The sequence below is a fragment of the Saccopteryx leptura genome, chromosome 4 (assembly GCF_036850995.1).
Source record: "Saccopteryx leptura isolate mSacLep1 chromosome 4, mSacLep1_pri_phased_curated, whole genome shotgun sequence".
In the NCBI taxonomy this organism is placed as follows: domain Eukaryota; kingdom Metazoa; phylum Chordata; class Mammalia; order Chiroptera; family Emballonuridae; genus Saccopteryx; species Saccopteryx leptura.
The window spans coordinates 215,616,213-215,641,888 of NC_089506.1; the positions used below are offsets into that span (position 1 = coordinate 215,616,213).

Sequence of the window (25,676 nt, forward strand, 5' to 3'; positions counted from 1 at the left end):
CTGTGGGCAGACAGTGGGCTCAGTCCTGAACGTTCCGGCGCCCTGATGCAGCCAGCTGCAGCATGTCCCTTGTGGGGACAATGGACTAAAGTTTCTGGAGCTCACCCTGCTGGAACTGGACCTCCCGCAGAAGGCCACTCACGTGCCCTGTCTGGATGGAAGCAGGAGGCCCCTCCGCTCCTCTCTCCTCAGCACCTGTGGGGAGGGGCTGCTGCACTAAACATCCTGCCCCCCCCCTACTCCTCTCCCTGCTTCCTGGTTCCATTCCAGGCTCCCCTGAGAAGGGGGCTGCCCCCCACAGCCTTTTCTGTCCTCCCTCCCCGAGGGCCCACCCGGGCCCAGTGGACACAGCTGAGACGCCGTGACCAGACTGAATGTCTTCTGCGCCTTCCTGGGCATCTCTCCTGCTGAGGTTAAGAGCGTGCCGTGGCTGTTCTGCACTGCAGACGGCTGCGAGAGGGGCCTGGGGCAGGGTGCGGCCGTGGCTCTGGCCGTCCCGGGGCTTTCTGGGCTCTGGGAATAGCAAAGTGGAGGCTCAGTGACCAGCTCCAGCTGAAGGCAAGCCCTGCCCCTCCTCGTCCTCTTCCTGTCCTGGGGGTGCCTGGGGCAGGGTGCGGCCGTGGCTCTGGCCGTTCCGGGGCTTTCTGGGCTCTGGGAATAGCAAAGTGGAGGCTCAGGGACCAGCTCCAGCTGAAGGCAAGCCCTGCCCCTCCTCGTCCTCTTCCTGTCCTGGGCCCCAGGAGGCTAAGAACTGTGGCCAGAGTCAGGGCTGGAAGTGAGCACCCAGCAGTCGCCTTGGCCTGTGCAGGGCTCTGTCTCTGAGCCCCACACCGGTGGAGAGAGTCGTCGCTGAACCAGCCTCCTAGGGCCTCCACGACAAAGTGCTGCACCTCAGGCGGCTTTGAGCGACAGAACTTTGGTCCTCTCGTGGTCCTGGCAGCTGGAAGTCTGAAATCCAGGTGTCGGCAGGGCCATGAAAATGCTGGGGAAGGAGCTCTTTCAGGGCTCTCTCCAGCTTCTGGTAGTTTCTCGGCTCTGGACACCATAGCTCCAGTCGTCACAGGTGTTTTTTTTGTGCTTGTGGGGGTGTGGCTGTCCAAACCCCCCACCCACCCCCCGCCCCAATAGCAACACAATCATAGTGGGTTAAGGCTGATCCAAACGACTTCATCCCAATGTGGTTATCTAAAAAGACTCTATTTTCATATAAGGTCACATTCCCAGGCACTGGGGATTAGGACTTCAACACAGGAACTTCCTGGGAACACCATTCGTCCTGTCAGAGTGTCCCTGCCTCTGTCAGTGAGCTCCGCCTCCCTGCTGGCTCCGGGCACAGCGGACCCCCAGGGCAGCGCCCCCACTCCTCCTGGATGCCTTAGGAGGAAGACCCCGTCCCACGGGGCTGCTGGACTTGGGGTTGGTGCTCGGATCGTCCGCCCGGCGGTGGCCGGGAAAAAACTGCTCTGGACTTGAATGTGCTGAAGTTTGGAAAGTAGGATGAAGTGGAGGCCTGTCTCTCTCTCGGAACGGAGTGTCTCCGGTGTCGCCTGTGGCCTGGGCGGAGAAAAAGCACTTAGAGCCGCAAAGGAAAAGACCCCTTCTGGCTCAGCAAGGCACCCCCTTCCGTGTGTGTGTGTGTGTGTGTGTGTGTGTGTGTGTGTGTGGCGCCCCTGAGGTTTCGTGTGTGTGTGTGTGTGTGTGTGTCTGTGTGTGTGTGTGCGTGCGCGCGCGTGTGTGGCGCCCCTGAGGTTTCGTGTGTGTGTGTGTGTGTGTGTGTGTGTGTGTGTGGCGCCCCTGAGGTTTCGCGGGGAGCCTCCGCCGAGCCGGATCCTGGTCAGCAGGACCGAAACAGGACCCAAAATACATCTCCAGCGCCCAGAGAGCGTGAGGGATGTGGACGGAAGAGAGGTGCAGGCATCCTCTGCTCTAACCGAGTGTAAAAATACCGCCGCCAATCCACTTCCTGAGGCCGACCCCTGGGGAGCCCCAGGCTGGTGTATTTATAACAGTCTCTGCAGGGCTCCTGCAGCTTCATTCACGTGGGACCTGGGCCACCAACGTGATTGGACAAGGGACCCCCACAGCTGAGACGCCTTTGCTGCGTGGCCAGGGACAGTGTTCGTTTGATTCACACACTTTGTCTAGGTAGCACCTGGGGACTTGACTCTAGGCTGGAACTTGAGTGGGACGCCACCTAGCGGCTGTAGTGTGTGATTGATTGTAGGTGAGCTCACCTGAGCAAGATGCCAGCACACTGCGGCGCTCAGAAAACACTAATTCCCCTCATTGACACGAGACAGCCCCCAGAAACCACGTGCTGAGACCCCGTGTACAGCAGAGCAAAGTGCAGGAGACCTCGAGAGGCCTGCCGAGGGAACCACGACGGCGGGGTAGCTGTGGACGAGTCATAGGAGGCGGCCTGCAGAGGGACTGAAGACACTGCTTGTGGGTTGAGGGGTTGAGTGGACAGTATGGCTGGAGCACAAGTGTCCAAAATGTGGCCAGCCAGTCCCCAGGTGGCTGGACTGTGGGGCAGCTGCTGGGAGCGTCGGGCTAAAGAAGCAGAGAGGGAAGAGGATGCCATGGGCTGACTTCTTCCCTTCCCTTCCCTTCCCTTCCCTTCCCTTCCCTTCCCTTCCCTTCCCTTCCCTTCCCTTCCTTTCCCTCCCTTCCCTCCCTTCCCTTCCCTTCCTTTCCCTTCCCTTCCCTTCCTCTCTTTCTCCCTTCCTTCCTTCCTTCCTTCCTTCCTTCCTTCCTTCCTTCCTTCCTTCCTTCCTTCCTTCCTTCCTTCCTTCTTTCCTTTCTTTTTGAGAGAAGAAAGTTAGTGAAGAGTGTGTGTGTGTGTGTGAGAGAGAGAGAGAGAGAGAGAGAAGCATTAACTTCCTGTTCCATGTAGTTGTGCCATTGACTGCTTCTCATATGTGCCCTGACTGGGGCTAGAACCTGTGACCTCCGGGTCGAGCAAGCATCCTCAGGATTGAGCCAGTGCCCTTGGGACCAGCAGCCCTGGATTGAACTGGCAACCTCAGCGCTCCGAGATGATACTCCATCCACTACGCCACTGACCAGGGCACTATTTTTTTTTCAATGAGGTAAAATTCACATAACATAATCAGCTTTTTTTTTTTTTTTTTTTTTTTTTGAGAGAGAGAGAGAGGCGAGAGAGAGAGAAGTGAGAGGAGGGAGATAGAAGATGAGAAGCATCAATTTGTAGTTGCTTCACTTTAAAAGCCATTCACTGATTGCTTCTTGTATGTGCCTTGATGGAATGGGGGGCCTAAGCTGCGCCAATGACCCCTTGCTCAAGCCGAAGACCTTGGGCTTCTTGCCAGCGACCTTGGGAATCATGTCAGTGATCCTGTGTTCGAGCTGGCGACTCTGAGCTTCAGCTGGAAACCTCGGGGTTTCGAACCAGGAACCTCAGCGTTCCAGGTTGATGCTCTAGCCACTGCGCCACCACAGGTCGGGTTGGAATCGACTGTTTTAATGTGTACAACTCAGTGACATTTAGTGCGCCATAATATTGTACAACCATCACCTCTATCAAGTTCCAGAATATTTTCATCACTCCGAAAGGTTGTGCCCTGGCCGGAAAGTGGCTGTCCTCCCTCTGACCTCCGGCAATCTCTAATCTACCTACTTTCTGTCCCTATTCTCGATGTTTCACATAAATGGAATCATCTAGTGTGTGACGTTTTGTGGTCAGCGTCTTCCTCTTGGTGTAATGTTTCCGAGGTCTTCCCACATGGAGGTATTGGCACTTCAGTCCTTGTTACGCTGAATGCAGCACGGGCCAAGAGTCGGTGTACAAGTCCTGTGGAAAATAATTCAATAATGAATAAGTAATAATATATATAAGTCAACTCTGTGTTTCCGGTACTCACAATTGTAAACTTGCTTCTGCCCCACCTGTGATATCCCACCATGCGGACGTGCCACATTCTGTTGACCCATTCATCAGTTGATGGACACGGGTTGTGCCCGCCTTTGCCCTGTTGGGAACAGTGCTGTTATAAACATTCACGTACAGGTTACTGTTTGAATACCTGTTTTCAATTCTGTTGTGTATATTTCTAAAAGTGGAATTGACAGAACATACGGTAGTTCTATGCTTAGCTTGGGAGGAGCTGCCAAACTGTTTTCCACTGTGGCTGCAACATTTTACATTTGCGTCATGAGTGTAGGGCTCCGATTTCTCCACATCCTCGCTAACTCTTGTTAGCGCGTGTCTGTTTGGGAGTAGCTGTTCTGATGGTTGTGAAGTGGTCCCTCACTATGGTTTTGATTGCATTTCCCTGATGGCTAGTGATGCTGAGCATCTTTTCAAGTGTTTGTGCGTCTTCTTTGAAGAAAAGTCTATTTAAGTCCTTGGTCCATTTTAAAAATTGGGTTGTTTCTTCTTTTGTTGTTTAGTTGTAAGAGTTCTTTAGTAACTGGATACTAAACCCTTATCAGATATATGTCTTGCAAATACAGTCTATCACTCTTAGGTTATCTTTTTTTTTTTTTTTAAGAGACAGACAGAGGGACAGACAGGGACAAACAGACAGGAAGGGCGAGAGATGAGAAGCATCAATTCTTTGTTGTGGCCGTTTAGTTGTTCATTGATCGCTTCTCATGTGCCTTGACTGGGGGGCTCCAGCTGAGCCAGTGACCCCTTACTCAAGCCAGCAACCTTTGGGCTCAAGCCAGTGACCTTGGAGTCATGTTTATGATCCTACACTCAAGCCAGCGACCCTGTGCTCAAGCCAGATGAGCCCACGCTTAAGCGACCTTGGGGTTTCAAACCTGGGTCCTCTGCGTCCCAGTCTGATGCTCTATCCACTGTGCCACTGCCTGGTCAGGCAACAGTGACATCTTGACTTAAGTTATGTTTTAGTTCCTGAGCCCCAAGATGGAATGACTTCCTTGCTACTTTTCCATAAAACTGGACAGAGGAATGCAAGAGCAGACCTCAGAGCTGTCCTCAAGCCCTGAAGAAATGATTTATTACCCTTACCTTACCTCCCACTAACATGACCCCATATGACTTTGAAAAATGCATAGCGTCAGGTATCTGTTGCTAAAGTATCATATGGTATACTTCAAACCTCCAGCTGTAGGGTTGATGCCAGACATGGCCCTGCCCGCTCCTGGAAGGTCACAGATCCCGACTGTGGGCCATGAGATAGAAGGTAGTAAAACTCTAAGTAAGGTTTTACTAAGAACAATGGAACTGAGTCACCAGGTATGTATCAAGGAAGAACAATACAGAAGGGTGCATACTCTTCCCCTACTACCTGCGCACCTGCTTGTTTGCACAAAGAGTTTCATTTGAGTAACCACCCAGGGCTTTGCTAGTTAAACTGCAACCCCACCCAGCAGAGCATAGAACTTTTACCAACTGCTGCCATTAGTGCTGCCCCTGTATATAAGTAATAAAGGCTATGTCCAATCCATCTGGTCCTCTTGGTGGTTTCTTTGGGATCTTGCAACAACATCAGATCTATCTTCTGGGTCTGGACCCCCTGTGTTATACCACCTCATGATTTACCACCATCTCTAGACTGGCGTTTTCCAGAATGTCATGTAAATAGGGTCAGACAGTGTATAGACTCTTCATATAAGCCCCTTCATTTAGCAATATACACATATATCATATCTTTGCACAGGGTGAGAGTTTATTCCTTTTTTATTGATGAATAGTATTCCATTGCTTATATAGGGGAGGAAAAAGAATTTTCCCTCTGCCTGACTTGTGGTTGTGCAGTGGATAAAGCATCAACCTGGAATGCTGAGGTCGCCAGTTTGAAACCCTGGACTTGCCTGGTCAGGGCACCTATGAGAGTTGATGCTTCCTGCTCCTCCCCTCTTCTCTCACTCTCTCCTTCCTCTCTCTCTAAAAATGAATAAATGAAACATTAAAAAAAAAAACTTTCCCTCTATTCTTCTAGGTTCTTGGCTAGGAACCCCTTCTACCACCCCACTAATAATACAGTGAGATACCCAGGAAAGCTGAGTAATTCCCTGAAACGGCCCAAGTTATCACCTTAGATACCATATTCAGCTAAAAGCAGAAGAAAGGTGTTGGGTGGGGGAAGCCAGTTAAGGCAGGTTATGAGGCAAAGCACAGTAAAACAAGACATGGTTGTTATGCAGATTTAAGTCCAGGCCTGTCTCCATTGAAAAAAATTTCTTGAAATTAAGTCATCCTTTCCTGGTACAGAGAGGGAGACACCCTTAAAAATGGAGAGTTCCCTTATATGTGTAAATTTTCCTCACAAAAGGGCAGCTTTTATACAGGGGGTCCTTGGGTTATAGACACAGTTTTGTTCCTACGACAGTGTCATAACCTGAATTTTGGTGTAAGTCGAAACACACCCTAGCCTAAGTCACTTACCTATCCTAACACAGTTGTAAAATCATAATCTAGAACAAAAAGACACAACTAAGCCATGCATGACCAAACTGGTTCACCCACGTAGTCTGTAAGCCTGACGCTAATGGCGTAAACCAAAACAATCACGTCTCAAATTTTTAAAGGTTTTATGGGAGTGAGTGTCTTAAGCTTGAAATGTCTAATGTCGAGACTGTTGTAACCCAAGGATCCCCTGTAGCTTTTAGAGATTCTTCTGTGTCCACTGGTTTTAAAAAACTTATCTGCTAAAAAATAACCTATGTAAAGAACAAACCATTGATTAAAACTACATTGAGTTATGGCTCATTCAAGTAATGTAGATCCCCAAAGTAAATGGTTAAATATATGAACTACTTGTACTGATATCTATTATTTGATTCTCTTATAACTATTACGTTGTTTCTTAGCAAATAAACCCTCTAAGGCAAAATTCACCTCATTTGAGTTTTTTTTTATTTTTAATTTTTTATTTTTTTTACAAAGACAGAGAGAGAGTCAGAGAGAAGGATAGATAGGGACAGACAGACAGGAACGGAGAGAGATGAGAAGCATCAATCATTCGTTTTTCGTTGCGACACCTTAGTTGTTCATTGGTTGCTTTCTCATATGTGCCTTGACCATGGGCCTTCAGCAGACCGAGTAACCCCTTGCTCGAGCCAGTGACCTTGGGTCCAAGCTGGTGAGCTTTGTTCAAAACCAGATGAGCCCGTGCTCAAGCTGGCGACCTTGGGGTCTCGAACCTGGGTCCTCCACATCCCAGTCCGACGCTCTGTCCACTGCGCCACCGCCTGGTCAGTCATTTGAGGGTTTTTTTTGTTTTGGGTTTTTTTTTGTATTTTTCTGAAGCTGGAAACGGGGAGAGACAGTCAGACAGACTCCCGCATGCGCCTGACCGGGATCCACCTGGCACGCCCACCAGGGGCGACGCTCTGCCCACCAGGGGGCGATGCTCTGCCCCTCCGGGGCGTCGCTCTGCCGTGACCAGAGCCACTCTAGCACCTGGGGCAGAGGCCAAGGAGCCATCCCCAGCGCCCGGGCCATCTTTGCTCCAATGGAGCCTTGGCTGCGGGAGGGGAAGAGAGAGGCAGAGAGGAAGGAGGGGGGGTGGAGAAGCAAATGGGCACTTCTCCTATGTGCCCTGGCCGGGAATCGAACCCGGGTCCCCCACACGCCAGGCTGACGCTCTACCGCTGAGCCAACCGGCCAGGGCCTATTTGAGTTTTGACCAAGAAGTTCAACAACAGTCATGAAGCCCACAGTCTTATTGGCGAAACTGGTCCACGTGCCTCTTGGTCACTATGCTCAAGGTGAAGAACGGTGCAGCTTCCATTTTTACATTTTACTGGAATTTTAAAGGTTCAGTGCATGATTTTAAATCTCTAGGTTTTCATTCCTACCAACCGTCTGAAGACAAAGTGTGCCACAGACATAAGACTTCTGTTTCTCCCCTTTCTTCCAACGGAAACATTTCTCAGTGTCTACATGTTGGAGAAGGGAATTCTTTGAAGGTAGCCACTTCCTCAGAATGGTCCGACACCATCAGGCCTCTGAAGCAAGGGGTGGGGGCAGAGAAAGAAGCTGAACCAAGGGTCATCTGGTAAGTTTTACATGAACCATTCCAAGCTGAAGAGTATAAGAATGTGGATTTTTTTTTTTCTCAAAAAGTCCGAGTCTTGGTGTGGAAACGAGTGAAATGGGCTGTCTCGCAGCTCTCTCGACGTGGGACAGTCGGGGAAGCCTTGACTGGGGAGTGTGACTTGTTTCCCTGCCGGGCGTAATCTTCCAGGCCCCCAGTTCATTTGGGGCTTGTTCAGTTTGTCTTTCGTCTATCCGAGTTTTATCTTTAGGAAAGACAAGGTTATCGCGGGGTCTACGGTTGTTGATCTCCGCGGGGACAGCACTCGGCCGAGGGGCTTGCTCGAGCTCCTGCGTTTGAGGGGTGCACGCTGCCTGGCTGCCTGTGGCACTCACTACGTGGCTGTTTTCCCTGCGTGCAGACCTGTGCTGCTGTTGCTTGAGGTGTTCTTCCAACTCCCTTAAGCCGGGTGCCTCGCTAGAGCTCAGATCGGTGTGCCTGCCCTCCAAAGCTTGCACGTGGGCTTCGTCCTCCTTCCATCTCAAAGTTAACTCATCTCGTGCCATAACGCTGTCGTCTGTCTCCCTCAGTTGGACATTTTTTGGGGAGAAGGGTACTCGCTGGTCATCCTGAATCCGACCTGTCGCCTCCCGATGTGCCTGCATCCATCTGGCTGCCCTTACAGTGTTTTTTTCACTATCTCAGTATCTTCTCTGACCAGGTGTCTTTTCAGATCTTTACCCTTTTTTTTTTTTTTTTTTTTTTTTTTTAGTGAGTGAGAAAGATACTGACAGGGACAGGCAGACAGGAAGGGAGAGAGATGAGAAGCATCAATCCTTCATTGTGGCACCTTAGTTGTTCTTGATTGCTTGTCTTATGTGCCTTGACCAGGGGACTCCAGCTGAGCCAGTGACCCTTGCTCAAGCCAGCGACCATGGGGTCATGTTTATGATCCCATGCTCAAACCAGCAACCCTGTGCTCAAGCTGGTGAGCCTGCACCCAAGCCAGTGACCTTGAAGTTTCGAAACCTGGGTCGTCAGCATCCAAGTCCGATGCTCTATCCATTGTGCCACCTCCTGGTCAGGCTTTAGCCATTTTTATTTTATTTTATTTTATTTTATTTTATTTTATTTTATTTTATTTTATTTTTTTGTATTTTTCTGAAGCTGGAAATGGGGAGAGACAGTCAGACAGACTCCTGCATGCGCCCGACCGGGATCCACCCGGCACGCCCACCAGGGGGCGACGCTCTGCCCCTCCGGGGCATCGCTCTGTTGTGACCAGAGCCACTCTAGCACCTGGGGCAGAGGCCAAGGAGCCATCCCCAGTGCCCGGGCCATCTTTGCTCCAATGGAGCCTCGCTGCGGGAGGGGAAGAGAGAGACAGAGAGGAAGGAGAGGGGGAAGGGTGGAGAAGCAGATGGGCGCTTCTCCTGTGTGCCCTGGCCGGGAATCGAACCCAGGACTTCTGCACGCCAGGCCGACGCTCTACCACTGAGCCAACCGGCCAGGGCTACCAGGCTTTACCCATTTTTAATATTTTTTTGTTGTTGTTCTAGAGTGCTTTGTGTATTTTGAGCTGAAATATCCTTTATCAGGTATGTGTTTTGCAAATATGGCTTGTCTTTAGAACTGTTTACTTTTATAAGGTCCACATTATTAATTTTTTTTTCTTTAGTGACTGGGCCTTTGGTTTTTTTTTGTTTTGTTTTTTTTTTTTTACAGGGACAGAGAGAGAGTCAGAGAGACAGATAGACAGGGACAGACAGACAGGAACGGAGAGAGATGAGAAGCATCAATCATTCATTTTTCGTTGCGACACCTTAGTTGTTCATTGATTGCTTTCTCATTTGTGCCTTGACCGCAGGCCTTTAGCAGACCGAGTAACCCCTTCCTCGAGCCAGTGACCTTGGGTCCAAGCTGGTGAGCTTTGCTCAAGCCAGATGAGCCCGCGCTCAAGCTGGCGACCTCAGGGTCTCAAACCTGGGTCCTCCGCATCCCAGTCTGACGCTCCATCTACTGCACCACTGCCTGGTCAGGCCTGGGCCTTTGGTGTTGTGTGTTAAAACTCATCACCAAAGCCAAGGCTGCGTAGATTTTCTTTTATGTTTTCCTCCAAGATACTTGAGAGTTTTGCATTTTAAATTTGTCCATAGACAATTTTGAGTGAATTTTGGTGTATATCATAAAGTTGGTGTCACTTCATTCCCTATGGTTTCCAATTAATTTTTTCCTTAACTATTTTTGGAGAAGTCATGGGATATTTGGCTTCATTGTAGTTTAAATTTCCAAAGTTGAACGGATTTAGTAGGACTGCTCAGAGCGGGTCTGACCTCCACTGAACTGCATTGCTCCGCCGCCAGCGGCAGGCAGGGGGCGTCAGAGCCCGCTTTTTTGACTCGCGCGGCCCTTGTTCATTCTGCCCATGAACTTGGCTTTGCCTGCAGGCCCAGGAAGGTCTTGTTTCCTCAGGATGTCAGGGAGAGACGTTGACAAGGAGCTCAGTGTCCGGAGAAGCCACTGGGGAGCGCCACTGAGGGGCGAAAAGGTGAGGAGAAGCTTCAAAATGCTGAGGGGCCACGGGAGTATCAGTCTTCAGATGACTCAGCAGAGGAAGAGCTTTATGTGGACAATTGTGGGGTTTTCTGTTGGTGTTATTTTGTGTGTGGTGTAAGATAACGTCCAGTGGTTTTCTTTTGCATAGGGCTGTCCAGTGTTCCCAGTGCCATTGATGCGTGTTCATTTCCGGGCTCTCTGTTCTGTTTGGTTTAATCTGCGCGGCTGTTTTTATGCCAATGCCACACTGTTTCGGTGACTCTAGCTTTGTGATCTCGTTTGAAGTTAGGGAGCGTGCTACCTCCAGCTTTGTTTTTTGGAGCGTGCTACCTCCAGCTTTGTTCTTTCTCAAGAGTGCTTTGGCTATTCAGGGTCCTTTGTGGTTCTAGATAAGTGTTAGGATTGTTTGTTCTATTTCTGTGGAAATGCCATTGGAATTTTGGTCGGGGTTGCATTGAGTCTGCGGGTCACTCCGGCTAGACCGGACGTTCTGACAATATGAATTCTTCCAATCCATGAGCACAGGTATCTCTCTGTTTATCTGTGTCTTTTCTTCTTCCCTTTCTTTCAGCGATGCTTTGTCGTTTTCAGCGTACAGGTCTTTCACCTCCTTGGTTAAATTTCTTGCTAGGTATTTTGTTCTTGTTTTGTTTGTTCTTTTTGATACAATTGTAAGTGGGATTGTTTTCTTAATTTCTATTTCTGATAATTCATTATTCATGTGTAGAAATACAACTGATTTTTTTTTCAGGTGAGAGGAGGGGAGACAGTGAGGCAGACTCCTGCATGCGCCCCACCTGGGATCCACCCCGCAAACCCTGTCTGAGGCTCATGCTCACAACTGAGTGATTTTGAGCAACTGAGGCTGATGCGTTCCAACAGAGCCATCCTCAGTGACCCGAGCCATGCTGGAACCCATTGAGTCACTGGCTGTGGGAGGGGAAGAGGGAGAAAAGGGGGAGAGAAGCAGCTGGTTGCTTCTCTTGTGTGCTCTGACTGAGAATCGAACCTGGGACGCCCATACACTGGGCCACCACTCTATCCACTGAGCCACCGGCCAGGGCCACAACTGATTTTTTTCTTTTATTTATTTATTTATTTATTTTTATTTTTTTCCATTTTTCCGAAGCTGGAAACGGGGAGAGACAGTCAGACAGACTCCCGCATGCGCCCGACCGGGATCCACCCGGCACGCCCACCATGGGGCGACGCTCTGCCCACCAGGGGGCGATGCTCTGCCCATCCTGGGCGTCGCCATATTGCGACCAGAGCCACTCTAGCGCCTGGGGCAGAGGCCACAGAGCCATCCCCAGCGCCCGGGCCATCTTTGCTCCAATGGAGCCTTGGCTGTGGGAGGGGAAGAGAGAGACAGAGAGGAAAGTGCGGCGGAGGGGTGGAGAAGCAAATGGGCGCTTCTCCTGTGTGCCCTGGCCGGGAATCGAACCCGGGTCCTCCGCACGCTAGGCCGACGCTCTACCGCTGAGCCAACCGGCCAGGGCCACAACTGATTTTTGTACGTTGATTTTGTGTCCTGCAAATTTACTGTATGCATTAATTAGTTCTAGCAGTTTCTGGATGGGGGAGTGATGCGGAAAATTGGAATTCAAAAATCCCACTGTGTCTGCCGCATCCCAGGTTATCCACGACAACCAGACATGGTGGCTGCTAGTATAATCTTCCCGCAGTGCCTCTCGATAAGGGGATGGCTGTGCGTGTGATTAGCTCTACCACTTTGGGTGAACTGGGTCTGCCTAGGGCTTGGCCTCGCTAATGAAATTTCATGTCATTCTCTGATTTTCTGGCATGGTATTGACATGGTTGTTTCAAAAGTAATTTACTTCCCAGTAATTTCAAATGTCCAGGACATTTATAAGAGCAATCCAAGTATTCTCTCTCCTCATTCAGATTCCAGAGCTCAGTTTATCTACTTTATTTATTTATTTATTTTACCACATTTGCCATTTCACACAGTACTGCGGTGTTTTATCCAGAACAGGTGTCCCAGGGACCCACCACAGTACCCCCAGGAGGAAATTACTGTGCTTTCCACCTTCTAATCCAGTCCACAGCCCCACCTCACCTCTAACCCCGCCCCAACCGTGTGAACCTGCCCTTTTTTTTTTTTTTTTTTTGCATTTTTCTGAAGCTGGAAACAGGGAGAGACAGTCAGACAGACTCCCGCATGCGCCCGACCGGGATCCACCCGGCACGCCCACCAGGGGGCGATGCTCTGCCCATCCTGGGCATCGCCATGTTGCGACCAGAGCCACTCTAGCGCCTGAGGCAGAGGCCACAGAGCCACCCCCAGCGCCCGGGCCATCTTTGCTCCAATGGAGCCTTGGCTGCGGGAGGGGAAGAGAGAGACAGAGAGGAAGGCGCGGCGGAGGGGTGGAGAAGCAAATGGGCGCTTCTCCTGTGTGCCCTGGCCGGGAATCGAACCCGGGTCCTCCGCACGCTAGGCCGACGCTCTACCGCTGAGCCAACCGGCCAGGGCACGTGCCCTTTTCCATTGCGGTCCGATTCTGTTTTTCTGAGACTTTTCCTAAGACTTTCCCTTGTTTTCACAAACCTGATGGGTTTAAAGTGCACAGGTGATTCCAATCTGGGTGGGTTTTCTGCTTGGCTCTGTTCACTTAGGATGTTTTCAGTGTTCGTCATGTCTTACCGTGTGTCAGTACTTAACTTGTTTGTTTTTTCATTGTGATTAAATCTATTTCAATACATTTACTATTTAAACCATTTGCAGTATACAGTTCTATGACATTAACTACGTTTACATTGTTAACAAAATCATCAACACCATCCATCTTTTTTTATTATTATTTTTTTATTCAGTGGGAGGTGAGGAGGCAGAGGTAGACTCCAGCATGAGCCCAGACCTGGCTCCACCCAGCAAGCCCACTAAAAGGGCAATGCTTTGCCCATCTGGAGTGTTGCTCCATTGCTCAGCAACCAAGCTCTTCTTAGGCCTGAGGCAGAGGCCACGGGGCCATCCTCAGCAGCTGGGGCCAACTTGCTCCAATAGAGCTATGGCTGCAGGAGGAGAAGAGAGAGAGAGAAATGAGAGAGAGATAGAAAGTGAATAGAGGGGTGGAGAAGCAGAAGGATGCTTCTCCTGTGTGCCCTGACCAGGAATTGAACCTGGGACATCCACACACCGGGCTGACACTCTATCCACTGAGCCAACCGGCCAGGGCCACCATCCATCTTCAGAACCTTTTATTTTCCTCAGTTGAAACTCTGTATTCATTAAACACTAACCACGCATTCCCTCCCCACCCTTGCCCCCTAGCCTTGGCAACCTGCTTTCTGTCTATGAATTTGATTTCTCTAGATATCTCATATAAGTAGAATCATATAACATTCGTCTTTTTGTGACTGTCTTATTTTACTTACCATAGTGACTTTATGGGACATCCATGTTGTAGTATGTGTCAGAATTTCCTCAGTTTTTTTTTTAATTGATTTTTTTAGAGAGAGGTAGGGAGAGAGATGGAGGGAGAGAGAGAGGGAGACATCAATTTGTTGTGTCATTTATTCTGTTCAGTCACTGGCTGGCTCTTGTATGTGCCCTGAAAAGGGGTCGAGCTGTAACCTTGGTATACGAGGACAATGCTCTATCCAGCTGAGCTACCCGGCCAGGGCAGAATTTCCTCAGTTTTAAAGGATGAATGATATTTCATTGTGTATAGACCACATTGTACTTAGTCATCCATCGGTGAACATTTGGGTTGCTTTTGGCTACTGTGTATAATGCTTCTATGGGTATGGGTATACAGATATCTATTTCAGTCCCTGGTTTCAAATCTTTGGAGTTGGAATTAGAGTGGAATTGCTGAGTCACACGTTAATTCTGTGTCTGTTTTTGAGGAACTGCCGTACTGAGTTTCCACAGCGGCTGCGCCATTCTCCTTTACTTTCTTACGTGGCAGAATGATTTAATTTCTGGATTTACCACATTTCGTTTATTCATTCACCCATGGATGGCCGTTGGAGTTGTTTCTACCTTTTGGCTACTGTGAACAGTGCTGCTATGAATATTCATGTAAAAGTTTTTGTTTGAATACCTAATTCAATTTGGGGGGAAATATATTTAGGCGTAGAGTTGTTGAATCACATGGTCATTTCTTTTAAGGAAATTCCACACTATTGTATGCATATGTTGCACCATTTTATATTTGCACGAACAATGTTTAAGGGTTCCCTTTTCTCTACATCATTGTTGACGTTTGTTATTTTTAGTTTTCTTTTTTCTTAATTCTTTTTTTTTAAAGATTTTATTTATTCATTTTAGAAAGGAGAGAGAGAGAGAGAGAGAGAGAGGGAGAGAGAAGGGGGCGAGGAGCAGGAAGCATCAACTCCCATATGTGCCTTGACCAGGCAAGCCTAGGGCTCTGAACCAGTGACCTTAAAGTCCCAGGTCGATGCTTTATCCACTGTACCATCACAGGTCAGGCATTTCTAGTTTTCTTAATTTTTTTTTTTTCATTTTTCTGAAGCTGGAAACAGGGAGGCAGTCAGACAGACTCCCGCATGCGCCCGACCGGGATCCACCCGGCACACCCACCGGGGGCGATGCTCCGCCCATCTGGGGCATCGCTCTGTTGCATCCAGAGCCACTCTAGCGCCTGAGGCAGAGGCCATGGAGCCATCCCCAGCGCCCGGGCCATCTTTGCTCCAATGGAGCCTTGGCTGCGGGAGGGGAAGAGAGAGACAGAGAGGAAGGAGAGGGGGAGGGGTGGAGAAGCAGATGGGCGCTTCTCCTGTGTGCCCTGGCCTGGAATCGAACCCAGGACTCCAGCACGCCAGGCCGATGCTCTACCACTGAGCCAACTGGACAGGGCTAGTTTTCTTGATCATAGCCATTCTAGTGTGTGTGAAGGAATATGACACTGGTTTCAATCTTCATTTCCATCATGATTAATGATGTTTAATGTCTTTTCATGTGCTTGTTGACCATTTATTTGTACATCTTCTCAGGAGAAAGGTCTATTCAAGTCCATCCTTAAAATTTAATTGTCTTTTTGTTGATGAATTGTAAAAGTTCTTTGTATATTCCGGATATTAGATATGTAATGGGCAAATAAATTTTCCATTCCGGAGGCTGTCTTTTCAGCTTCTGGATAGCTTCTTTAGAAACATAAAAGTTTTTTTTTTTTTTTTTTGTATTTTTCTGAAGCTGGAAATGGGGAGAGACAGTCAGACAGACTCCCGCATGCGCCCAACCGGGATCCACCCGGCACGCCCACCAGGGGCGATGCTCTGCCCACCAGGGGGCGATGCTCTGCCCCTCCGGGGCGTCGCTCTGCCGCGACCAGAGACATTCTAGCACCTGGGGCAGAGGCCAAGGAGCCATCCCCAGCGCCGGGGCCATCTTTGCTCCAATGAAGCCTTGGCTGCGGGAGGGGAAGAGAGAGACAGAGAGGAAAGTGCGGCGGAGGGGTGGAGAAGCAAATGGGCGCTTCTCCTATGTGCCCTGGCCGGGAATCGAACCCGGGTCCCCCGCACGCCAGGCTGACACTCTACCGCTGAGCCAACTGGCCAGGGCTAAATTTTTATTTTTTATTTATTCATTTTAGAAAGGAGAGAGAGATGGGTAGAGAGAAGTGGGGGAGGAGCTGGAAGCATCAACTCTCATATGTGCCTTGACCAGGCAAGCCCAGGGTTTTGAACCAGCGACCTCAGCATTTCCAGGTTGACGCTTTATCCACTGCGCCACCACAGGTCAGGCCGAAACATAAAAGTTTTGAATCTTGAAGAAATCTCATTGTCCGGTGGTGGTGCAATGACCACCACATGGGAAGGTATCCTCCGACTGAAAGCTGAAGCAGCCACTCCACAGACTGTAACAGAATTCACTGCGGGGTCATTACGGGAAGATCAGGTTGGGTGGGACAGATGACCCAGCCATTCTGGGCAGATGGCTCTCCACTAACAGACCCCTGTGACCGTTCTTTTATTTTTTTTAATAGAATAACTTGGGGACTAATGACTGACAGGACAAAGGGACAAAGAATATAGTAGCGCCAGGGGCCATGCCTCCTGGTTGTCTTGTGATAGCTAATTGCTGATAAGCACTACTATTCCCAGTCTGATATTTATGTTGGTTGTCATGCCATTCTGGCTGTTAGGAGTAAAAATATTTACGGCTACACTGTAAGGAACACAGACAATCATCAACTAGAAAGCTTCGATGTGCTTGTCAAGGACAGTGAGGTAGGTCAGAGGTCAGGACATGAAAGGGCGTGAAGAGGGAGGTAGGCTTTGTTCACTTCTGCCTCTGTGCACCACCCCAGGCATCTCTGTGGCCCACACAGTCTTACCTGCCCACCTCCCTCGGCGTCCTTGGGACCAGATCCCAGGAGGTGGCCTGCACGCTTACACCACAACAGCAAAGGCAGTGCAAGCCTGCTGGGCATCAGAGAATTCCCTAAGCAGCTGAACCCCTTTCCTAGGGAGAGAAGCCAGCCGATGACCAAATGCACCAGTGAAGGGAAGCGGAGCGACCTCACCTACAGCGTTCTGCGTGTGGGTGAAGAGGTCATAGGGTTAGGCTCGTGAGCGGGAATGGGAGGGCAGCATTCTTCTTCAAGGAGAGCCCAGGTCCCTTATTGTACTGCAGTGAGCCTATAGAAGGCCGTTCTATTTTGCAAAACCAGTTTTTTTTTTTTTGTTTTTTTTTTTCCATTTGAACAGCTTCTTGGCAGCAAGAACATGTTCTGTTTAGAATCACTTAAGGCAGCTGCTGTGAACTTTGCCAAGGCTTGGATTTCTTTCTAGCTTGGCACAAACACCGGCGTGCCAGGGAAGAGAATGGAAACAGGCCGTCCCCACCAGACAGATTGAGTCCATGGAGACTTTAGAGCAGGTAAGTTTTGATAAAATCTTATGAATTTCCTGGTATAGTCTCATAAAAGTTCCCTGGTAAGGTAGGAAAGCTTAATGTACAGTGCTGGTCCACCCAGAGGAGGCGGTGCAGCCGTGACCGTGTGCCACACAGTACATACCTTCTTCGGGGGCCAGACACGCACCCGCCTTTAAAGAGATGGGCTCTCGCCTGACCTGTGGTGGGTGCACTGGATAAAGTGTCGACCTGGGAACGCTGAGGTCGCCGGTTCAAAACCCTGGGCTTGCCTGGCCAAGGCACATATGAGAGTTGATGCTTTCTGCTCCTCTCCCTTCTCTCTCTCTCTCTTTCTCTCTCTCTCTCTCTCTGTGTCTCTCTAAAAAAATACTGAATAAAGTTTAAAAAAAAAAAAGAGAGAGATGGGCTCTCTTCCTGTCCAATCAGTGTCGAAGACATATCCGACAAGTGGTGGGTGGGGGCCACCCCATGTGTCTGTGCCCACGCGTGGCGTGGCGACTCCGCTGTACACAAAGTGGAGTAAACCTAGCCGCTCTTTCGTGGTCAGCACATACCCATCCTTAGCCATCCCAAACATAATAAGCAGTGGGGATCGTAGAAGAGTTCGTGTGATGTCTAATTAAATCAGAGACATACTTTTAAGTAAGTTCAAAATTAAAGGCGGGACCAATAGCCCTGGGTCCTGGGAGTCAAACTTCTCAGGTTCTCCCGGATAGCCTGTCCCGTCCACTGTTACTCAACAGAGATGTGGAGGGGGGAGCGCTGTCCAGGGCGTGCCTTCCGAGCCGGGCCCGGGCGCGGTGCGCAGGCCCGGCAGTCAGACTGATTGCATATTTGTGCTCAAGTGGCAGTTCAGGGCAGGAAGCGAGTTCCCGGCACTACAACGATGGCTCCCAGGAAGAGCAAGCTGAGGGCAGTCAGACAGATGGTTAGCAGGCATCTGGTGGGAGAGGTCCTCCCCTGCAATCATGACAATAGCAGTACTTTCATCCTTATTCGTCAAAAACTATGCAGCCTGTGGGTTCTGGGCAGGAGGCACATGCCCGGCACATTGCCCAAGGGGCGCTGGTGCCAGGATCATTTATAATTTGAGCAGGGTGGCAAAGGACCGTGCTAAGCGGCCAATTATAGTCGGTGCCTTGAGTACTGGCTTTTGCTGACTGTAGTCATACGCAGAGCGCGCAGGCCCTGACTCTGGCAGATCGACGGGGGCCACTTTAGCCGGCCGGTATATTCCTCACTCTCTGGCAAGAAGTATCCTGTCCAACCTGGGGGAAGTTGCCACGCCAAGCCCTCGTCAAGTGTCCCTTCCCGTGATCTGATGTCTCCAGGAGCTCTGAAGAGTAGAGTAGCTGACGGTGGCCTTTTACCAGCCTGCTTCAAGTCATCGGGCTGTAGCTTTCTAGCAGACTTGGTGGAATGTCCTGTGTAGCAGATCCCAAGTGTCGGTAGGGGGCCAACCCTGTGCTGGTATCGGCCAAATTTATTTTCCTAACCGCTTTGGCCGTGACCTTCGCCCACTTGTGCGAGGTGGAGAATTGTAATAGGGCGAATACAACTATGTCTTTAAAATACTATGTTTTTGAGAATTTTGGAATATCCAGTCCTTATAAGCACTTGTTCTTTTTCTAAAATTTATTATTATTATTTTTCTATATACTCTTCTGAAGCTAGAAGTGGGGAGGCAGTCAGACAGACTCCCGCATGCGCCTGACTGGGATCTACCTGGCATGCCCACCAGGGGGCGATGCTCTGCCCATCTGGCTGAAGCTATTTTAGCACCTGAGGTAGAGGCCACAGAGCTGTCCTCAGTGCCCGGGGCCAACTTTGCTCCAATGGAGCCTTGGCTATGGGAGGGGAAGAGAGAGACAGGGAGGAAGGAGAAGGGGAGGGGTGGAGAAGCAGATGGGCGCCTCTGCTGTGTGCCCTGGCTGGGAATCGAACCTGGGACTTCCACATGCTGGGCTGATGCTCTACCACTGAGCCAACTGGCCAGAGCCACAAGCACTTGTTCTTAAGCCAATTACACAAGACTCTTTTACGAGTTAGCAATACTATCCAGAGGTAGAAAATACTACACAAATACTATACACACACACACATACACAAAGAAACATACACACTGGTGTAGAGACCTCATGGCTGCTATCAAAGAAGTGGGATCTGTTTGGAGGACCTCCCCCCACCTCTATCAGCCGGTCCCCTTGCTGGAAGAGCTGTAGACATCCTAACATCTTTTTTTTAGTTTCAGTTCTTTCTCTAACTTCCTTACTCTGGCTTCTACCTCTAGCTGGGTGTTGGTGGCCACTCAGACTGCTCATACGAAGGGCCAGCCCACAGCTGCGGCCATGCGCCTTCCCGGCTTGCCACAGTACATGATGTATAGTTTGAAGGCATAGTCCTTCAAACACATGCATGAGACCTGTCGGCATTTTCGGGGTGTCCCAGCCACTCACGTGGTGATCCGTATGCATCGTGCCTATGGGCTAGCCTCCCACATCGAGGTGGATGACCAGCCTGGGACTCCCCCAGAGACAGCGGACTTCCCCGGACACGTCCGTCTTACCCAAGCCCGTGTGACTGTCCTCTCCTGGCTGGCTCACCAGTTATCTGATGGTGGGGTAAAGGTGCAGTGGCCACCGCATGGGAAGGTATCCTCCGGCCGAAAGCTGAAGCAGGCCGCTCCACAGACTGTAACAGAATTCACTGCGGGGTCATTACGGGAAGATCAGGTTGAGTGGGACAGACGACCCAGCCATTCTGGGCAGATGGCTCTCCACTAACAGACCCCTGTGACCGTTCTTTTTTTAATAGAATAACTTGGGGACTAATGACTGACAGGACAAAGGGACAAAGAATATAGTAGCGCCCGGGGCCATGCCTCCTGGTTGTCTTGTGATAGGTAATTGCTGATAAGCACTACTATTCCCAGTCTGAGATTTATGTTGGTTGTCATGCCATTCTGGCTGTTAGGAGTAAAAGTATTTACGGCTACACTGTAAGGAACACAGACAATCATCAGCTAGAAAGCTTCGATGTGCTGGCCAAGGACAGTGAGGTAGGTCAGAGGTCAGGGCATGAAAGGGCGTGAAGAGGGAGGTGGGTTTTGTTCACTTCTGCATCTCTGCGCCAATGTATCTATTTTTTCTCTTGTTGCTTAGTTTTTGGTGTCAGGCTTAAGAAACCATTGCTGAATCTGAGGTCTTGAAGATTTATTCCTGTGTTTCCTACAAGAGATTATAATCTGACCTTCTACACTTAAGCCCCTCATCTATTTTGAGTTGATTTTTGTATGTGTTGAGAGGTAAGGGTCCAGTTTCTTTCCCCTGCATGTGGATGGTCAGTTACCCAGCACCCTCTGTTGAAAAGACCCTGCATGGCTCAATCTAATGTTGCCCTTGTCAGACATCAAATGATCACAGATGAGTGGCTTTATTTCTGGGCTCTCAATTCAGTTCCATTGATCAACAGTCATGTGCCACATCATGACATTTCAGTCAGTGACAGCCTATACGACAGTGGTCTCCTAAAGATGGTAATGGAGCTGTTCCCTAGTGACCTTGTGGCTGTCCTCATGTCATACATAGCACAGTGCATCACTCACATGATTGTGGTGAATGCTGGTGTAAATCAATCTACAGTCATCTAAGGGTAGAGCAGATACAGTTATGTACAGTGCATAATGATAGTGATACACGAGCATGTTAACTGGGTAATGTGTTTACTGTATTAGAATTTCATCGTGACTTCAGAGTGTACTTCTACTCAGCTGTCCGGCAGTGTGCTGTGTTCCATCTCGTGCTAACTGTGACACTTGACGGCGTCCTTCTCAGCAGTGCTTTGTACTGTCTTACGTTGTTTTGTACAGTGACGTGCCGTACAGCTGTGTACCCTCGGAGCAGCGGGTTCTACCACAGAGTCTCGGTGCGCAGCAGGCGACGCCATCTAGGTTTGTGTGAGGAGTGCGTGCACTCCGTGATCTTTGCCCAGTGACGAAATGGCCTGATGCATTTCCCAGAACACATCCCCACTGTTAGGGGGCGCGGAACTGGATATTGCGAAGTTTTATTTCCTGTGGCTTTGCAGCAAGAGTTTAACTTGGCAACTGTGAACCTCCAGCTTTGATTTTCTTTCTCTAGAGTGTTTGGGCTCTTCTCGTTTTCTTGAAATTTCATATGAACGTCAGGATCAGCTTGTGCATTCCTTCCCAAGGGGGAATGTTTATAGGAATCACGCTGACTCTGTAGATTGCATTATGTGCTTCTGCCATCTTAACAATGTCTAGTCTTTCCATCACCATCGGATGTCTTCACATATATTTAGGTTTTCTTTAATTTATTTTGGTAATGTTTATACTTTTTCAGGTTATAAGTCTTGTGCTTTGGTTAAATCTATTCTTTAAAAACATTTTCAAAAATTTTTATTTACAGTTTACATTCAATTATTATTCTGGTTAAGTCTATTCTTAATTTATTTTATTTTATTATGTTGTTCTATTCCTATCTATTTTATTAATGTTGACATTGTTTAAAATGGAATTTTATTAATGTTGACATTGTTTAAAATGGAATTTTTTTTAATTTTTATTTATTTTTTATTTTTCCGAAGCTGGAAACGGGGAGAGACAGTCAGACAGACTCCCACATGCGCCCGACCGGGATCCACCCGGCACGCCCACCAGGGGCGACGCTCTGCCCACCAAGGGGTGATGCTCTGCCCCTCCGGGGCGTCGCTCTGTTGTGACCAGAGCCACTCTAGCGCCTGGGGCAGAGGCCAAGGAGCCATTCCCAGCGCCCGGGCCATCTTTGCTCCAATGGAGCCTTGGCTGCGGGAGGGGAAGAGAGAGACAGAGAGGAAGGAGAGGGGGAGGGGTGGAGAAGCAGATGGGCGCTTCTCCTGTGTGCCCCGGCCGGGAATCAAACCCGGGACCCCTGCACGCCAGGCCGACGCTCTACCACTGAGCCAACCGGCCAGGGCTATAAAATGGAATTGTTTTCTTAAATTCCTTTTCAGATTATTCATTGCTAGTATATACAAATAAAACGGATTTTTGTGCATTGCTACTTGGTCCTGTAATTTGCTGAACTGGTTTATTAGCTCTGATATTTCTGGCTGATTCTTTAGGATGTGATATGTGGTCTGAGTGAATCGATGTAGGTTTACGTTCTCCGTTCACACTCGGCTGGCTTTTCTCTCCGTTCTCTGTGCTCTGGGTAGAACTGCTGGAACGATATTGAATAACAGCAGCAGAAGCCAGCATCCTGGCCTGGTTTCTGCTTTCAGGAATAAACCTTTCAGTCTCCAATTTTGAGTATGATGTTGGCTATGAGTTTTTAAACACCGCTTTTTATCATATTGAACAAATTTCCTTTTATTCCTCCTTTCTTGAGTGCTTATATCATGAAATAGCCCTGGATTTTGCTTAAAGCTTTTCCCGAATTTATTGCTATGATCATGTTTTTACTTTACACAATTATTGTGTGTATTACATTGGTTATAGTTTATGGTTTATTGTTTACAGGTATGGTTATGATATTTGGTTATGGTTTATGATTTATGGTTATGGTTTAGGTTTTTGCTTGTGGTTATGGCCAATGGTCTTGGCTCACAGTTTAGGGTTATGGTTTATATTTTATGGTTTTGGTTACATTTAGGGCTTATGGTTATTTGTTGTTCATGGTTATGGTTCTACGGTTTATGGAATTACAGTTAATGGTTTCATGGTTTTATGTTGTAAATTTTAAGGTCAGTGGTTAGGTTTTATATTTTATGTCTTGTGTTTAAGGCATTAGAAGTTTAGGTGTTTAAGAGTTTAAGGATTTAGAGGTGAGGGTTGGGAATAGGGTGTAGGGGTTAGGGTTAGGGTTGGAGGTTAGGGTCCAGGTCCCAGGTCCATCTCTGGGATCCGTCTTTGAAGTTTGGCTTTGGCTCTGGTGTCCAGGGTCTGAGGTCCAGTGTCCATTTCTAGGATCTGGCTCTGGGGTCTGGAGTCTGGGGCTCTAGTTCTGGGGTCTGAGATGGGGTAAGCATTAGAAGTTAAGGAAAGGGGGAAGGGGGAGGGTTAGGAGGTTAGGATAAAAATTAAGGTTTAGGGTTTAGGGGTTTGGTGTTTGGGGTTAGGGTTAGGAGTTTGGGGTAAGGATTGGGGGTTATGGTTATTACTATGGTTTGGTGTTAGGTATTAGGATTGGGGTTAGGGGTTTGGGATTAAAGGTTAGGGGTTCGGGTATAGGGTTAGGGTTTAGGGTTAGAATTCTGTGGAAATATTCCTAGCTGAAGAATCATGCCATAATTTGCTGACAAACGGCTTCCATCTGGAATACACTTTATCAGCAATTTAGGAAGCTGTGTGGATTTAGTTTTAGGAAACAAACTACTTTTTGGACCCACTACATTCGTACCAGCTAAGCCAAATCCCCCTTTTTGCCTATTGTTTGGGACTCCTGAACCGTAAATTGACAAAACCCTTGCAGGAATTAATAATTGCATTCCTGCTCTTATTATGCAAAGCCTTACTAGGGTGGAGAAATGAAGGTTTCCCTGAAACCCAGTTCCAGAAGCTCCATGTGTCCGGCTTCAGGAAGCCCTCCTCCCAGCAGCACAGAGAGGATGAGACATGCTCGGGTTTGGACGATCCTCCCTCTCCGGACAGGGTTCAAAGAGAGGCTTTTCATGAGGCCCTTTGGCAAGCGGCCTGCAGTATCTTTTGGGGGCTGCTGTGAGCTCAACTATGCAGAACAATGGCCTTGCCTCTTGTCGCCCACATACCTTGTTGTGCCTTTAATGATATTAGAAAACCAGCACCACCCAAAGTTGCCTGGTCATCAAAGGGCGTTGCGAAGAGAGCACGTGTGTCAGCACTCCGCTCTGTGTGATAAAGGACGCCCTGAGATATTTGAGTTGTTTGGTGTTCTCCTGAGGAGAGTACAAGGCAAGCCCCCTGCCTACCCTGGGGCGTGAGACCAGTTGAGTTTCAGCAGTTCTTTGTGCTTGTATGGTGACAGCGGTGTTCCCGGGAAACACTGAGACAGGGTCTGTGCCTACTGGAAACTTAAAATGAGAGTTAGCCGTGACTTCGTACTCTGGAAAGCTGTAGCCTGTTTGAGATAACTTTGAGAACTCCAAAGCACTGTTTCAGTGGAAAAACAAGGAGCCTGACTAGGCGGCGGCACAGTGGATAGAGCAGGGGTCTCAAACTCGCGGCCCGCCGAACAATTTTATGCAGCCCGCAGACTAATCCACGAAGTTCAAAATATTTTGGATAAAATTAAGTAAGCCTAGGGGCCTACTTGTATTTTTCATTTCTCTAGCATCCTAGCTAGATATTAGCTTAGTTAACAGCAGTTGTGATGCGAACTACAGTTTCTGGTCGTTTTGTGACACTGAGTAAACTGCATGTACGATTGTGCTTGTTGTACTGATTTTTTTTTGTTTTCAACTGCAGTGAGAAAAGTGTTGCGTAACAGTTGCCTTTTGTAGACCTAGTGCGGCCCACCAAACGGCTGTGATCTTGCTCTACGGCCCACATGCTGAGTTGAGTTTGAGACCCCTGGGATAGAGCGCCGGCTTGGGGTGCTGAGGACCCAGGTTTAAAACCCCGAGGTCGCCGACTTGAGCGTGGGCTCATCCAGCAAGAGCAGTTGCCGGACTGAGTGTGGGATCATAGACATGACTCATGGTCTCTGGCTTGAAGCCCAAGGTTGCTGGCTTGAGCAAGGGGTCACTGGCTTGGCTAGTGCCCCCCAGTCAAGGCACATATGAGAATGCAATCAATGAACAACTAAGGTGCCGCAACTGTGAGTTTATGGTTCTCATCTCTCTCCCTGTTTGTTCCTGTCTGTCTGTCTCTCTCCGTCGCAAAAAAAAAAAAGTGAAAAGACAAGTAGAAAGATGCTTCAAAATGGTCAGGTGGTGCAGTCTTCTGCTTGGAGAAAATAATTGGCCCAGAACATCTGTGGCTCTGGCGCTGGGGCTGGAATCCAGCTGAAGCTGCTTACCTGCTCTGGGGGAAGCACCTGGGGAAGGGGCGGGGCAGGAAGTGTCTAGGGAGGGAGTGTTTGTGGCTGTGTGGGCTTGGAGCTGGTAATTCCATCGTAGGCCGAGCACCAGACCTCCACCCAACCGTGTCCTTTCAGGACAAGGGCAAGGCCAGTCTGTGGGTGCTCTGAGGAGGGTCTTCAGGTGGAAGCCCAGGGAGGGCAAAGGGGGGCGCACCAGGCAGTATCGTTCATTCCCCCCTCTCCTAGGGTCCACCCAAGACTCTCTGATGAGTAGTGACCTCA

General features: G+C 49.1%; 1 protein-coding gene and 1 pseudogene across 1 annotated transcript in view; one reads left to right on the forward strand and one right to left on the reverse strand.

Annotated features, from left to right (window-relative positions):
- Positions 1-19: 19 nt before the first annotated feature.
- Positions 20-8,638, reverse strand: LOC136404353 (pre-mRNA-splicing regulator WTAP-like; annotated as a pseudogene).
- Positions 8,639-17,249: 8,611 nt separating this feature from the next.
- The window catches only part of LOC136403840 (interleukin-4 receptor subunit alpha-like), a 59,242-nt gene continuing 50,815 nt past the window's right edge, over positions 17,250-25,676 (forward strand). The window contains exon 1 of the mRNA XM_066383100.1: positions 17,250-17,397. Within this exon, the coding sequence (XP_066239197.1) occupies positions 17,380-17,397 (18 nt within the window). The 5' untranslated portion in view covers positions 17,250-17,379. The remainder of the gene's footprint in view (positions 17,398-25,676) is intronic.